The sequence below is a fragment of the Phodopus roborovskii genome, unplaced genomic scaffold, assembly GCF_943737965.1.
Source record: "Phodopus roborovskii unplaced genomic scaffold, PHOROB, whole genome shotgun sequence".
Taxonomy (NCBI): domain Eukaryota; kingdom Metazoa; phylum Chordata; class Mammalia; order Rodentia; family Cricetidae; genus Phodopus; species Phodopus roborovskii.
The window spans coordinates 21,806,413-21,823,527 of NW_026126588.1; the positions used below are offsets into that span (position 1 = coordinate 21,806,413).

Here is a 17,115-nt window from a genome sequence, read left to right on the forward strand (position 1 = left end):
AAGTGACATCTGCTGTAATTCTGAAGTAGAAGGCTGCCTCCAGCAACCTAAGCACTTTCCTAGACCCCCAGCCTAGACCCCCATCCTCATACCTGCCGCTTCTTGCTTTTGTACCGATTTGAGCTCCAGCCCCAGGTGCCTGGTTGCACAGTGTGAGCCTCCAAGTCTGCTTGAGTATATCGGTTGTGAGATGAGATGTGCCAGAAATTTCTAGCCATGGTAGAACTTTCAGCTTTTCCTGATTGTTCAGTACCTCTTTTCTTTATGTATTTTAATAGCGTACATACACACTCACACACACACACACTCACACACACACACACACACACACACACACACACACAGTAACCTGTGTTTAAAAGGCCTTAGCACACTCATGGGCTTGGGGATGGTGCTGATGTGAATGTGAGCATGACCCAGGGGTCAGCATCCCAGCAGGCTGAGAAGACAACAGCAACAGCTAAACAGCTATCTGTCCTCAGCAAGGCCCCGCCCTGTGTGGCTCCTGGAAGGAAGCAGGGCTTGCTGGGGCTTGAAAGGAATGGGCAGGGCTGCCTCCTGTTAGTTTTGTATCGCGAAGGTCGTTTGCTTTGGCATTTTAAACAAAGATTTAAAGTTTCTGGAATTTTCCAGTCACCTGGTCTCTGGTTCAGATTAAGCAGTGTGCACTTTCTGTCGCATTAAATGCAGAACACGCAAACTGCAAGAAAGCTTTCCCGGGGATGTTCTTCCCATGAAGTGACAAGAGGAATGGGGGGCGGGAGGGGGGGACCCACACGGAACCGAGTATCACATAGAGCAAATTTCAAGCCACTCGATTCAGGCACAGAGAGGATATGGATATGGGGACAGGTCAAAGCCACAGCCACATTCAGTGCACCTCAGAAGTGAGATCTCTTATGTTATTTTTAGTACCAGAATGCTATGAATCCTGTCTTCCCAGCACACTGCACCGGATCAAATCATTTGCCTTCCTCCACATTCGCCATGACAAACTTCTATTTGATTATGAGCGGATCTGCCACAGAGGCCACTATCTTCAGTGCAGGGGCCTACTTTGAGGCAATGCCCACAGCCTCAGTGGCTCTGTCCCTGCCTCCTTCATTACGGGTACTTGGAATGGCACTGGGAACTGCAGGTTGATCCTGCAACCCATCCTCGAGGGTGTTGGGGGCAGCGCCTGGTCCCAAAGCAAACCCTGTGATAGTTTTCTTTTGTGGGAGCAGAGTGCAGGGAGTTGGGAAGTAGCCTATCCTGTGCCTTCTGGACAGGCAGCCTCATGGGGCTCTGCTCTCCCAAAGCTAGGGGGTCTTCGGATGAACGTGAAGTCAAGGGTCTGCCTCTTCCTTAAGGACTTGACCTTCCAGCCCCGTCAGGTGTAGCTGTGCGCCACGCCACGGTCCCCACCCATCCTGAGGGGTCCAGAAGCCCGAGTCTCAGCTGCTGCTGCAGGCTGACTTGTGGGTCCCAAAGTTCATGAGTTGGAGTGTTCATCTTTGATTGATGGTACCTGGAGGGGGAGCTTGTGAAAGGGGCTTCATCTGGGACCAGACAAAGGCAAAGTCCCTTTGATGACATCTGCGGCTTTATAAGAAGAGAAAGACCTAAGCTCGCACGATGCTCTGTGTCTTACTGAGTGATGCCCTCTGCCATGTGAAGGTTCAAGACTAAGGTCCTCATCAGATGCCAAGCAAAAATGGGCACAAGATTCCTGAGGCCCCCAGGACCATGAGTCAAGTAAACTCCTTTTCCTTCATAAATTACTGCGTCCTGGGTATTACTTTATAGAAACAGAAAACCTGGACTAATCAGTTGCTCTCCACATCACTCTGCTGCTCAGACAGACTTCGGAACCACAGCCTTAGTCACTGACTTTCCATCTGTTGCTGTCCACAAAGGGCGTCACCGTGGACCTAATGGATGGTTGGTAGGGACAGCAGCCTCACGAATCCCAGCTGCTTGTTAGTTTGTGACTGGAATCTGTCTCTTTGGTCATATCCCCACCCTGGATAACACAGCAAAACACGAAAGAGGATCCACCAGGCTGAGTCCCCACGGAACAGAGCACTCACATACCTAGGAGAGATAGGTGACCCTGTAAGACCAGACAAGGGACAGGAGTCGGGGAAGTGAGCTGAAGAGGTTCCGTGTCACATACAGTCATCCACCTTCACGGGCCCAACTCATCTCGATGTCCCTATCCCGGTGCTTCTTAACTTTAACCTTAACCTGCCACTCATTGATACCGTTCTTCATAGTGTGGTGACCCTCCGCCATGAAATGGTTTTCCTTGCTACTTTGTAACTGTATCTGTGCTACTGTTGTGGATCGGAATGTAAAGATCTGATGTGCATGCAGGATGGCCTTAGGCGAACCCCCCCCCCCCCCGGGAAAAAGCCAGTTGACTCCCAAAGGGATCGCGACCCACAGGTTAAGAATCACTGCTCTAGCCCATCAAGAAGTAAAAACTGCCCCATCTGCCCTGCTGGGACAGACAAGATGGTGTGAGGTCCAAATGGGAAGGGATCCATCCAAAATGAGTGAAAGGGAGGAAATTATACAACTGCGGATTTAGAGGATTGGTATTCCTGTTCAACAGTCACACAGGGCCATCCCCTTCCTCCCGTCCCCTCCCCTCCCCTCCCTCCTCTCCCTCACCCCTCTCCTCTCCAGTGACCTCAGTAGTTGTGAAATGTCCAGAGGGTGCTTCCTTGCTTGAAAGTGCCCTGTGAGTATTGTACCCATTTTACACAGCCCTGCATCCACAATGCTTTCGTCCTTCTGATTATCACCACAAGCTTCAGCAGGGAGTCAGGATGATGGGAACCCTGATGCAGGCTACTCTTCCTGGCAGCCTGATCACTTTCAACCCACAAACCTTTGCTCTCATCTTGAAAGCAAACCAGAGACCTTACTTGTTCCATGCCAAGGACCAAGTGGAAAAAAAAAATCAAACCAGCAGCATGGCTGAATCACAGAAGAGCAAGTGTCAAGGATGCTAACACAGTTTACAGCCCGGCAGTCGTGTACAATACAGTCGATCCAATAATGCTGTACCTTAGAGGTCTTTTGCAAAAAGCTGGTGAGAGTCAACCCAGCGTCCATGGAGAAGGTCCTTCAGGAGCTCAGATACCCCCTGTGACTAGACAAGCTCCAGGATCCAGGAGCCATAACCAACTGGCTGCAGGGGCCAGGGGAACCTGGGGACAGGGCAGGAGAGTCCAGAGTCTGATCTAGAGTCTGAACAAAGGAGCCCAGGATCAAAGACGGAAACATACCTGGAGACTGATGCCCTGTTGAGGAAAACCTGTCTTCTCCACACAGAGCGAGGGCTCTATAGACAGAGACCCAAGCCTGGACAGCTAACAGTCTTTGCACTGTTGGCCAAGGACACACACCATAGACACCCACCAATACACACACGTGCACGCCACAGGGTAGAGAGAAATCTGAGAGAAGAAAAGACTGGGTATTGTGTGTGTTCTTCTGAACAAGTATCTGCCTTTGGTATAAACTGAAATGGGCTGAAGGCCACACAGGGCTCAGCTTGAATGTGTACTCCTGGTATCACTGATGCTGGCTTGGTGGATTCTCACTGATAATGAACTCCAAGGGACTGAGCCCTGCCCTGCGTGTCTGAAGTTCATCCAAGCTTGCAAACTACGCCCTAGGTTTAAATGTTCACTATTGATCTTTTAATACCACAAATTATTTGACAAAATGCTTTCAAAATGTTTTTTTGACAATGCAGTTAAAAATAAAAGTCCCTGGGGCGTATGTTGGAGACAGGGATAATTTTTTTTTTTTGACGCGGCTTTATGATATTTTATGTACGTGTTTGGCTTTTATAAAATGATGTTGTGAGACACATAGGAAAGGGAAAGTCACTATTGTAAGGTGCACTGACACAGCCATCACCTCACATATGTATTTTCTATGTTTGACAAGGGCAGTTACAATCAACTTCTATAGCAAAAAAGTAATAAATAAGAAGAATAGAAAGCCTTCTTAATGTAACACAATTTTTTTTACCAACTATTCATGGCATGTGTTAGATCTTTTGAATTGTACCTTCTTACATACTTTCTCTCTTCTCTGAATGATATGCCCCATTCCCTTCATACTCTGATAACCGATGTTTTTTTTATCAGGGTGTAGGGGAAATTTGACACTACCCTTAAAAAAAAAGAAAGCCCACAAATAAGATCAGTCATGCAAAGTTTTTATTTCTGCATCTGGTTTCCTTCACTCAACGCAACATTCTCTTGGTCTTTCCATTCTGTGGCAGACTGGGGGAGGGAGGGTCTCCTTTTTATATTGGCTAATACCCCTCGGTGTACACACACCATCTTTCCCTTGCCCGTTAGTGCAGATACCAGGGCATCTTGGTCCCCTGGCTGTGGTGAAGAGCTGCAGTCCTCAGCAGGGGTTTGTGAGTTTGTGCTCACCTCCTTTGGCTGGTAGGTGTTCCGAAGGGGAGCTGGAGGGTCATCATGGAGCACTGTGGTAATTCCCTGGTAAAATGCAAATGTTTACAATGTTGTGTATCACATTGTTGTTTTCCTCTGAAAGCTTTAGGAGGTGTGGCCTTCACGGGAACTCTGGAAAGTTGAGGCTGTTATCGGAAGGTGCCATGGCACCAGCTTCCCCAAACCCTCACTTTCCTCTCATGACTGCTGCCACTCTGGAGCCTCCTGGTCCCCCCCTCCCTCGCCTGGGAACCCATGAGCTCTCTCAAACCCAGGCAGACCTGGCTTCTCTGAACACCTAGCAGAACGGCATTCTCCATGACTTGGTTGAACTTCACCTGAGAGTGTGATTTCTCTCCCCCCCCCCCAGTTACAAACACCTGTAAAGTGTCCACATCAGTCATGGGCAGCCACTTCAGCAAAGGCTCCTGGGCTTTAGCCAAAGGCTGGGAATAGCTGGCGGCCTGCACAGCAGACTCAGAGTCCAACCACTGCAGGGACACTGCCTGCCTGCCAAGATCTTTGACAAGTGAAAGATGCTAGGCTTGAAAAGGAGCACTTGGGGGAGGGAGTCAGGGTTACTACTCTGCTCCAGTCTCTGTGACTGCGGCCCCAGAATGACTCGAATGAAAAAAAAATTGTAGTGAAAACTAGTAAGTATTGGGGAGCATGTGGAGAAATTACATCACTCAGACATTGCTGGTGGAGGTGTAAACTGTGCAAACCAGTGTGGGAAACTGTAGTCCCTTAAACCACAGAATCGCCATAGGACTCGACGATTCTACTTCTTCATATGACCCCTAGAAATGGAAACCGAGGCCCACGTAGAGCCGTGTGTACCCATGTCTCTGGAAGCTCCGTTCATATGAGCCGAAAGGGATGAATAAACAAAATGTGATCCATGGCATAGGTTAGTCACTCTTTAAAAAGGGAAGGCTCCAATGTGGGTGAACCTTGTACAGGTATTAAAGGTAAAACTCATGACAACAGGTAATGTATCATGTGGTTCCCTTTATAGGATGTAGCTAGCAAACCAGGAATCAGGAAGGTGCCTGGGGAAGCTGGGAGTGGGAGGCACTTACTAAAGGATATAGGGCTTTCTCTGGCATGATGAAATAGGAGCATCCCATTGTGAATGCTGTAAATGGCACTAGATTGGGTGCTTTAAGATGCTGGATGTTAACACGGGGTCACCCCAATTAAAACATTGTCCTCTGGGCTGCTGTTCTATTAGTGCTGGAGACATAGTCAGAAGCCATGGCTGGATGGCCCCAGGGAGGGAGGACAGTGGTATTTTGTCTCAACAAGAAGTTTCCACTAAATACAGTTAGCAACACAGGCACGGAGTAACTGGAGAAAGTGTCTAGGTGTGCAGGGTTGGGGACACCCAGGAGGCACAGCTGGATGCCGAGCAGCAATGCGAGCTAAGGAGTAGTAGCTGTCACACGGGCTCCAGCTCAGAGTCCCCCTGGGCCACATTTAAAAAAACAAAAACATGATCCCTACCCAAGATGTTCATGCCACTGATCTAGGGCATGGCCTAGTCATCTAATTTTAGCCATCCACTTCCCACAACAGGCACATCTTAGTAGCCTGGGATCTGGTTTAAAAAAAAAAAATCCCAGGGTGACTTGTATGAGCTGAAGTCCTTTATATGCAAGATGCTTTGAATTGCCTGCTCTCGTGTTATCTTGTGTGTGTGTGTGTGTGTGTGTGTGTGTGTGTTGCTTGTGCGTGTGTGGATGGATGATAGAATATATATGTAGGTACTTGTGCATGGTGTGTTTCTTCTCTCTCTCTCTCTTTCTCTCTCTCTCTCTCTCTCTCTCTCTCTCTGTGTGTGTGTGTGTGTGTGTGTGTGTGTGTAGGGGCAGAAGTTGACCCAGGTGTCTTCCTAGCCCTCAACTGGATCCACCCAGGCAGTAATTTAAGAAGTCTAGGCTTGCCTCCCTGCCACGGCCTCCCAAGTGTTAGAATAACCTGCCACACCCACCGGCTTTTATACAGGTGCTGGAGATCTGAAATGCGTTCCTCCCGTGCCGTGGCGTGTGCTGTATCCTCTGAGCCATCTCCCTAGCTCTTCATTTTACCTTCCACAAAACACGAGTGACCACATGGGCAGGTGACAAATGTCACATTTGACAGCTAACAAAGGCCAAGCACAGGGAATTCCATTAGTGCACGTGACTCAGCATCACCAGCCGCCTGAGGTGGCCTGGCCTGGGCTGTCTCCACCAGGCCTGGGATCCCATTTCATTCATCTCTAATGTCCCCCTCCCCTGTTCTGCCTCCATGCCCTGTCCAGAGCTGGGCTGGGTAAATATTCCATGTGTAGAGGAAGAGGGAACAAAGCACAGAGAAAGCATGGGCCCCTTCTGCTCTGTCCGCTCCCGAGTGCCCTGCACACCTGTACTTCCAGCAGCTCGGTTTCTCGTTTCCGACTTCTCTGTTCCCAGCCCTGCCCGGTGTTCTGTAATGCAGGCTCTCACTGAAGGTACCAGTTGGGTGAGGATGAAGTTGAGCAGGGTGGTTTAAAGAGGGACCAGAGCCTTAGCTGGGATGGGAAGAACCTCTTCATGATGGCTGCAGGGCCTAAGGAAGATCGCACTACGAGACATTTGCCTGTCTTTCCCCTTTTAAAACTTTGTCTGTTTTGGACCCCTCACTGACAAATGGGGAGCTCTGCTTGCAGGCCCCTGGAGTCTAGGACAGAAGGAGACAGGGCCCTGATGTCGGTATCGGCTCCTTTTCCTACAGGATCTTTAAAGGCTAATAGTTGTCTTACAGACCCACATGCCAGCATCAGGCTCCCATATGATCTGTGGCAAATTCAAAGCAGATAGAGGTGCGGCCTGTTTTGAGGGCTGTCCCTCATCATAACGCCAGGTCAGAACAGGCAGGCTCATTCCAGCTTGGTTTGTGTTCCTCAGCCAGGTAGAGTTAGCAATCTAAACCATGTGAAGGAAGACTCGCAAATGAGGAGCTTAGTGGAGGGTCAGGTGGATAAGAAAGGCAACCAGCACCGATGACCCTAAGATCAAAGTATCGATCCACTCTGACGAGTGTTGAAGATGGTCTTCATCCTGCAGTATGAGCTATTCAGTGTCTCCAGAAGAAGGGCTTAGAAAAGATGCGGCCCTTCTTATTACCATTCCTTAAAACCTGCAATGCATGCATACTCCTATACAGGGTGGTCAGGGGAGACGAGGGGGAGAGGACTTGACTGCTTAATTTAAAAACAAACAAAACACGAAACAACAGCCTTGACGTTTTCTTGCCTTTTTATTCTTAAGAGAGTGAATGAATTACAACATGCACCTACATGTCATTTCTTCCCCCCAAAAAAACAATGGGGTTTATACAAAAGGACCGGTTTGATGCACAGGAGACATCAAGTGTTTCTCTTATTACTTTCAGTCTATCTTCCTTTCAAGAAGGCTTGTAAATCCGATGTTTGTTTCTGGTTTTGGTGACGTCAGAGAGAGAGAGAAAGAGAGAGAGAGAGAGAAAGAGAGAGAGAGAGAGAGAGAGAGTTCAGGCTGACCTGAAGAATCTGAGTGTTCCTGGTGGCCTTGGTGTAATCCATCACTTTCAGGGAGGAGAGATCTGGCTGGAGAGATCATAGAACAACAACTGTGGCAGGCTGGGCCACTGCTGGAATTTAAGTAGCTCCAAGAAGGGAGCATACCTCTCGAGAACACTGCCTGGTTAAACACTGGGAGTCGCAGGTAGGAATGATGCATCCCCGGCTTTAGCAGCGGCTTGTGGCTGACTTTTTATAATTTAGCTGAGCGTATAAAAGAAAGTCTCTACTTAAAATTAAAACGAAAGCAGTAATTCAAGCATCTCTCATTTTATCTAGGATTTCCAAGTTAAAAACACAAAACAAAAACAAAAGAGAGAATGCATCTAGCCGCTGTTGCCTGGAAACCAGGTGTGTGTTACTTTGTTCTGCAAGACGAATTGGCAGTGTGGAATTATGCATGGCAGAAGGCTCATTAGTGAGGGTGGGCGGGACTCGGAGCTCCCCTAGCTAGTGGCTGGGAGCCACTCACACATTCAAAGTGTGATTCAGCTCACAGAGATGTTTACTGCAGGCTCTTCAGGAAACTCCTTGCATGCCAGCTGAATTCCCTGGTCTAGCAACTTTGTCAATAGCAAGGTCCTTTTAAAGGGACACACTTTGCTGGTTTCCTGGTGGTGGCCAATGACTGCCTTGGAAGTTTAGAAGTAATGGCAGCTGGTGAGGAATGGGCTTTTGGTTGCAAGGCCATATGAACATCCTTGGGAACCGTCACCTGACCGCCCTTCACTGGTGTTTTACATCCTAGGTGCTTTCAAGCTATTGTGTTCTTGGGTTTCATGGTCCCCCTGCAGGCTGGAGGTGAGACAGAGGGAGTAACTTGCCTCAAGTCACCAGGATGGCTGCATGATAGGAGCAGTGTTTGAACCAAAGATCCTCCAGGGCCTTTGCCTCCTGGAGGCTGAATCCTGGTCTCCCTCGTCAGTGTTGGGGTCCATTTATCATCTGCTAAGTAAATTCATAAGCACAGGTCAAGGGAAAGAGCTGGCAGGACAGAAAGAAGGAAGGGAGGACAGACAGATGGGATCATTTCCTAAAAGAGGCTGGGAGAAGATTCCCAAAGTCCTGGGCGTTTCTTGTTGAATGTTTGCCAAGGGCTGGCTGACAAGCTCTCCTCATCCACACCCACTGTGGCCTCACTGTGAACACTCTGGGGCCCCCGACTCCCTCTCATCCGCCCAATGCCCCCCTCCCCCGGGGAGCTCTGGCTCCTACCCAGCCTGCAGGTGTGTGCTAGGCCCTTCTGGGACCACCTGACTCCAAGCCTCCGTTCCCCGAAGTAGATCAACTCAACTGGCCTCCCGACGACTTCCATCGCTATCTATCCGACTTCTGGGCAGAAATGCCTGGCGGTGGCCCTTCCAGATGTTTTGCTGCTGTTGTTGTTGTTGTAGTGCTGGGATTCCAACCAGGGGTCTTGTCAGTAGGCAAATGTCCTACCCCTACCCCTGAACTACAGCCTCAGCTAGAACTTTCTGCCTAGTGACGCCGTGGGAACAGCCGAGGACCCTGTGAGGTCTCTGTGGCCACCAGTCCCAGCAACCCTTGACCAAGCCAGTCCTCTCCGTTTATGCCGATGGCCATGGTTGGTCATTGGAGAGGGTCAGGGGGTGGGGTGGGCGCAGAGGAAGCTGCAGACTTGGGAGGTGGCTTTGCCCTCCCGGTAATCCATGTCAAGTGTCAAGGCAGAGCCCTGTGCAGGTGAGCTTGGGCCAGTTGCACCACAGTAAAGACTTAGGGCAGCTTGTCCTTAGTGGCATAGCCTCCAGGAGCCTCTGGGAGCATGGATCTGTAATTTAGGCTTACCACGTTTTTGTTGGTGGTGGTTTGCTTTTAAAGGAGTAGTTGTTACTTTTTAGTGATGTGCTTATGTCTAAGGGTGGAGGGGGCCCTGTGGAAGCGCAGGCGCCCACGGAGTGCAGAAGAAGGAGGCAGAACAATTTCCTCTGTGCTCTTCGATGGGCCCCCGTCTGCCACCTGGAGGCCACGCTGAACTGCTCAGGCTGGGCCTGGGATTGGCCTTGCCTTCCCGGGTTGGGTTCATCATCCAGGAAGAGCAGGGCTGCTATGCTGACCCACTTTCGCTGTTTGCCCACGGCAGGCTAAGCCTGTCTGGCCTTGTTCAGAGGCACCAGGTGGAATAAGCTGCCTTCCGAGTGCAGATGGCAGCCTTTGGAGCGTCTGAGTCTGTGTTATGTCTAAAGGACTCCCACCTGGCACCCTGGGGTGGCTGGAGCACAGGATCCCATCACGGGCTCCTTGCCCCACATTCAGCCTGTCCCGCAGCAACCCAGGGCTAGGATACAGGCTTGCTGGGGACCAAAGCTGGGCTTCCCCCACCCCGCCAAGGCTTCAAAGACAGGTCCACACCAGTAAGCTACAGCCGAGCATGGGCCAGGCTTAACCCCTTCCCTGAGCCCTCAGAACCGCAGCTGCTTGTAGAGCCACCTAGAAGTGGGGGCTCTCCTGTCCCTGAGGGGGTTTGCCATCCAGTAAAAGGGGTTCTGAGTGTCTAAAACCAAAGAAAGGGAGTGGCCGATAGAAAAGGAAGAGGGAACCTCGCAGGGCAGAGGACGATGGGAGTGCCGATCACTGATTGATTGGCAGCTTGTCCTCAGGGCTTAGGATGCTACAGTGTGGTCTCTGTCTCCTCACCTACGGGGCTGTGCTGATTGATGTGTATGTCATCCCTCATCTACTCTGCACACAGCTGCTACTTGCGTTTCTTGCCAGATTGCTGTTCCTGGGCATCGGCTATGATGTCTTCATCGTTTCGCATCTCGAGTGTGAGGGCCTGTAATGAGGGGTACAAGGGTGCACAGCTAAACCCCAGCACTAGGGGACAGCAGGCACGCAGAGTTACAGAGAACCCAGAGCTTGCTGGCCAGCCTAGCCAGTCGGCTAGCTCAGGTCAGTGAGAGACAAGGAGGTGGTTCAGCACGTAGACTGCTGTCTTAGGCTAGCCTTACAGCCTGAGTTCAATCCCCAGGGTGCATAGTGGGAGTGCTAATTCCCAAATGCTGTCCAACCTCTGAGCGCAGGCTGTGGTACACTTGAGTGCGCGTGGTCATTGACACTGACTCCCTTCTACTTGCATGGGCAAGCACACCTGTACACACTCACACTGGCGGGGGGCGGGGCCATGATGGAGAAGAAGAGGAGAAAGAAGAGGAGGAGAATGGGAAGAGGGGAGTAGAAAGGAGGAGGAGGAAAATATGAACGCCTCTACCCTGCTATATAACCCGTCCCAGGGCATGCTGGGCCTCTCCAGTGGCTGGCTTTACCTGGGTCCAGGAGAGGTTCAGAGCCAACAGGAGCCTAGCTAGCTACTTCACACTTGGCTGTAGGGTGGCTTTGTTCTGTGCTCAGTAGAGAAAGAAACCAGGGAGAGTCCGTCCCCAGCCTTAGTTGTTGCTCTGCACTAAGAACACTAAGAATGCAGACCTGCGTAATAAGGACCTGGCTAGTGGGGGGGGGGGGGCTTGAGGACATCTGGATGGGGCTGCAGGCGTAAAGGCGGTGCCTAGTCAGTCGGGCAAAGTGACCCGACACACCCTGCGTTCTCCTGACCAGGACCTTTGAACAAAAGTGCGTCGCCGGCCCCTCTGTTCTCAGCTGATCTGCAATAGAGCCAGCTGAGGAAACACTGGGAGGTTTAACCTCGTGGATACCTTGTAAAAGGAAGTAGAATAAAGCACAGGGCTTCCTGCTGTGAGGAAAGAAAGCCCCCTGCCGCTGGCTGGAGCTCGTCCCCAGGCCCCAGGGGAGCTCCCGGCTGAGCAGTGTTACCAGAGGGGTGGGCAGCTGGCTGTGCAAGGCAGGCAGGCAGGTCACTGTTAAACTCTAAATGAAAGAAGCAATGGCTGTCGGGAGGAGGCGAGAAACAATGCTGAGGATTAATGCTTCGTCCTTGGTGGCCTGTAGTTCAGACAGGCCTGGCCTGGGAAGCCTGTGGTTCCAATGGCTCCCGGGGCCTGTTTCTAGCCACTGTCCAGCAGAAGAGGAGAGGATCCTAAGGGCTTCTCCTCTAGACTGTGCAAGTCAGGTCTTAGCCACACCGGTTACTGATGAAATCATCGTACTCGGGATGCAGCAGAAGCCACCACCAGACCAGAAGGGAAGAGGATGAAGGGCTTTTCAAACCTAAATCCAGCTCACTCCCAAACTGACGACCGCCTCTCCCAGCTTCACAGGAAGTAGCCCACATTTTTGGTTAAATGTTATTAAGCTCAAAACCCCATACCCTGGCGTCCAAACTTGCTTGACTTCCTGTTCCCGAGGATATCTTGTTTTTCCTTTGCTCCCTTGGAGCACAGTTAGGATGACGCTTCCCAGGCTCAATGGGTCTTTCGGAGCCCAGTTACCTGGGGGAGAAAGCAGGGCCAGCAACTTTCGGGTTGTCTCTGGCAGCAGCTCCCAACAAAGGCTGCCATGACTCAGCTGAGGGTGTGACTCATGCCTCCTTTCCCCGCTTACCGACTTCGCCAGGCATCTATTGTCCACACCCTGACCACACGCTGTCACTCATCAGATTCCCTAGTTGACTCAAGTCAACTACAGTGGGGCTTGCGGTCTTCAAAGGGGGCCCCCTAAAGGGCATCTTCAGGGATGGGGGCACAGGCACCAGAGGTTACAAGAACTGCGAGGACCCTTACAAAGGTCCCAGACGCCGCCGCCATTTCTAGGTTGCAAACTCTGGGCTGACCAAAGATGTCATTGTAAGTCGACTTAAAAACAAATTCTCTAACTCTCTCCATTCATTGCCTGTGCGATCATTTCCCTTACCAGTGACTCATCGGGCTCTCGGACAAGGCAACTATGACGCAGCTAGAGTCACAAAAGGCGGAGTTGCTGGCGGTCCTGGGAGCTCTGTAAGGGCTGGTCAGGGGCTCACCTTTGTGTCAACACAGGAAATGCTCTTGAGGTGTGACTACTTGTGGCCCCGTGCTGGATTGGACCAGAGTGGAGATCAAATCTGCCAACCTGGCTCTTCCCGGCTTAGCAAATACGCCTGAACACGAGAATTCCTTAACTGAAGGGGAGTTGGGGAGTGAGGGCAGACTTTGCCTCTCTGGTTTTTACTGCCCATTTTATTTAGAAAACAAAACACAACACAACTACTTTCTCTCCCCAGTGGATGAATCACTCACTGGCAAGCCGAAAGCCATTCCCTGGAGAGGAATGGAAGTCACTTACTTCTCAATTTCCTTAATGACAAAAGGGCACGTCCACAGGCCATTGGCCCCTGTCCCTTGATGCCTGGCAGGACAGAGGGAAATTCTCTGCTCACAGCCATAAACCCAGCCAACTGGGGAGATGCACGTCTGGCCTGTTTTGATTTCAACTTGTTTGTTTCTTTCTTCTTCCCTTTAGTGAACTAAATCCACCAAGTTTTGTTGGTGTGCTAGGGAGGAGAATTGGGATTTTTCCAGCTAGCTTGGGACCTGTAATCCAAACCACTTCTGAGCCATTTTGAAAACACCACAGTTTTATTTTGTGAAAACGTCAGCCTTGCAGCGCAACAGACTTATGGAAGTCATTTCACGGAAGATACATGATGATACAGAGTGATCCACTGGGCCTATAAAGATAGTACAGAAAGTTCAAAATGACTCTAGTGATAATTTAACATGGACAGAAACTGCTTGGCCCTCAGCCTGTTTTAGTAGATAAAACAGCCATGCACTTTAATGCATATGTGGTCAGTGCCTGGTTTCACACCACAGTGAGGGTTGAGCAGTCACAGGAAGACTATAGGGTCTGCTTTAAACTATTTACAAGCTACCAACCCCAGCTATAATGAAATAAAAATAATACTATTTCAGTGGCTTGATTTAATGGATTTCTAAGGAACTTTTTCTTCTTCTTTTTTTCTAGTAAGTGGGATCATAGGCCTTTGACTTGAACAGAATTACAGGCCGATAAGGAAACACCTTGGTCTCAAAGGTTGAAGGAATCCTTCCTGTTCTAGGTCACAAGGGAATAAGATGTGTTTTGACTGTAAATAAAGTTCATAACCTTGTTAGTGAGAATCTCAGGAAGTTGCAGGTTTATAGCTGGGAGGGTTAGGGTAAGCCCAAAGGTCACGTTTGTTTCGGGCACAAGCCTGGCTTACTGCCATTTTAAATATCTTCATCTGAAAATATGGACTATTTAATGCCTTTGTGTGGGCGGGCAGTCTTTACAGACGATTTCGATCACAGCTAGAATTTTTGACCCTCAGAAGGTGGGAGGCTTCATCCTGAGCTCTCGCCCTGTCTCTACGTGTGATCCCTAATACAGGAAGTCAGATGAGATGCACCCGGGCGGGGGGGGGGGCATTACACAGTACAGAGGGGCACTCTCAAGGGTGAGAGCTAAGTGGCCAAGGGGGAAAACACCCCGGAAGGCCCGTAAACGCTGGCCACATTTTAGGCAGACTTTATGATGATCCTCAAGAATCTAGAACAAGAAAGCTTTACTGGGTGATTGACTTAAGAGAGAAGGCAACAGTGTCTGATCTTTACTAGAAAACCGCTGGCCAAATAGGAATCTAAGGATCTCCCGGGCAGACTCTCATGACTTCACCCAGGGCCTAAGATCCTTTGAGATCCAATTCTTTTGATCAGTAATCATAGTGTTTTAGTCCGTAGGTGTATCTAACTAGCTACCTAATTCACCTGGTTATGTCTAACTGGCTGCCTAATTCACCTGGTTATGTCTAACTAGCTGCCTAATTCACCTGGTTATGTCTAACTAGCTGCCTAATTCACCTGGTCATGTCTAACTAGCTGCCTAATTCACCTGGTCATGTCTAACTAGCTGCCTAATTCGAAGGCTCATGTTCCTCCGTGTCTTGCCTCTTTTCCATATGCACTGTATTTGATCTTTTCTGGAGACCCAGCTATCAGCTGCTAGCCCCCAAGCAAACCCTGTCACCTGTCACCTTTACTGCCCATTCCCTGTGAGCCCCAAAGGCATATACATACATACATACATACATACATACATACATACATACATACATACCACCAGAAAATAGCCACACTCTCATTCACCAGTCCCCATTGATTCAGAGCCAAATCTCCAGTCAACTGGGTAATAAGTAAAAGCTATGAATGAGGATGTTCCCGAGTCCCCAGGGCGGAAATTTCACCTGGGTCATATAAATGTAATTTGGAGCCTTGCTGTATAAAGACATCATCAGTCATTGCTGTCCATGTTTACTGCGTTCCTATGTGTTCTATTCCATTCTGTCATTCCTCCCCAACCTCATAGTGGCCTGTGGTGTTTCCTTGCTATCATTATTAGCAGAGTCTCTTCCATTCAGCGTGTGTGTGTGTGTGTGTGTGTGTCTGTGTCTGTGTGTGTCTGTGTGTGTGTGTCTGTGTCTCTGTGTGTGTGTCTGTGTGTGCGCACACATTTCCAACAGGACATGTTTACACACACACACACACACTTTGACATTGATAGGTAAAAGCAATAACCCTTCTACCAAAGACGCCTGCCCCTTCAGTACTACTCCCCACTGTTTTATGGAGGTGTTACTGATAAGGAAGTAACATTGGCTACACTTTGTAACGACTTGCCTGTGCTGGGGTCTATGCTAATGTTTGAATTTGCTCATCTCGTCTACTAAGCACAGAAATGGAGGCCCTGATGTTGTTGCGGCTTCACAGATGGAAAACTAGGGCTGGGCTTCGAGCATGCATGATCACAGGGCAGAGGCAGAGCCAGGGCTCCAGCTGGGTAGGCCAGTGCAGCCTTGCTCTGCCTTTGCTCCAGTCTTGGGATGGAACCTGCCACTTTCTGCTGCGCTGACATTAACCATTTTAGGTCCCGCATGAGACTGAGCTCAGATGCCCATCTTCCTGAGTCTGGCGTGTGTCACTTAGAACGATGGCCTTCCCAGTCCTCAAAGGAGGACAAACAGCGGATTGACAGGCATGTGGAAGAGTGTTCGGCGTCACTGAATGAGGACCATGCTCTGATAGGACATGAGTGCTTCCGTCCAGGTAAGACCGCGGTCAGAAACCAGAAGATGGCGAGTGTGGACGAAGATGTGGGGGAAGGCAGGCTTTGACCATCGCTGAAAACAGGGTGGATCTTCCTCCACACAGTAAAACTGAAGTGCCCTGGCGCCCGTCAACCTTACTCCTGGGCACATATCCAAGGGAAGCGACGCCAGTGTGTTGTCACTGGGATATTTGTGACATCAGTCAGTACTCACATCAGACAATGCCTGCGATCCACTCAAAAGTCCAGCAGTGGATGAAGCAATGGGGTGCAGCATTACTCAGAAGCGAAAGAGTAAAACTCCGTCATTGGTGACAACGTGGATGGATATCCCTTGAAGGTGATCGTCGCATACAAGAGGGTCACCATGTGGTCAAACAAATATAAGCCCCGGAGTCACACAGAACTAACGTTTCACGGAAGGAAAGATGATATTTGGGGATGAGTGATCTGTAGGCACGTGTTACACAGGACCACGTGGCACACGGAGCCACATGCTACACAGGGCGATGCCCCCACGGCTCCAGGGACGGCTTGTAGTGGTTGGTGTGTTGAACAGAGTGAGATGGGCTGAGCAACGTGTGCTGGGTTCAGCTTGCGAAGCTAACCAGCAGGGCCAGAAGAGCACCAGCACACACAGAAGTCTTCTGGAAATAGCCGGGGCTGTGGGGAAACAGGTCTTGGGAGGGAGGGGAGGTTGGAAAACCTGACCAGTGAGCATGGAGTTACAGGAGACAGACAGAAGGCAGGAATAAGCTCCCGTGACGTTTTTGTGCAGGGGAGATGTGATATTAGAAGTGCCAAGATAACTACCGGAGAGGTTTCTGAACGCCCCCACAGCAAGGCGATGATAAATGGAGCTGTAGCTCAGTGGTTGAGTGCTTGCCTAGCATGTGCAAGGCCCTGGGTTCAATCCCCAGCGCTAACAAGAGAAAGATGGCGATTGTCTGGGGTGGTGACTATGGCAGTTACCCCATTTTATCATTGTACAGTGCCGGCATGTCATTCTGTGCTCCGTTATACGTAGCTTTAAAAATAAAGGCTGAAGTGCATGACACTTAAAAGGGG

General features: G+C 50.0%; 1 protein-coding gene across 1 annotated transcript in view; it reads left to right on the forward strand.

The window, feature by feature from the left end:
* The first annotated feature begins 9,042 nt into the window (after nt 1–9,042).
* Npas2 (neuronal PAS domain protein 2) overlaps nt 9,043–17,115 on the forward strand; it is a 110,351-nt gene continuing 102,278 nt past the window's right edge. The window contains exon 1 of the mRNA XM_051204395.1: nt 9,043–9,182. Coding sequence (XP_051060352.1) covers nt 9,136–9,182 — 47 coding nt within the window. The 5' untranslated portion in view covers nt 9,043–9,135. The remainder of the gene's footprint in view (nt 9,183–17,115) is intronic.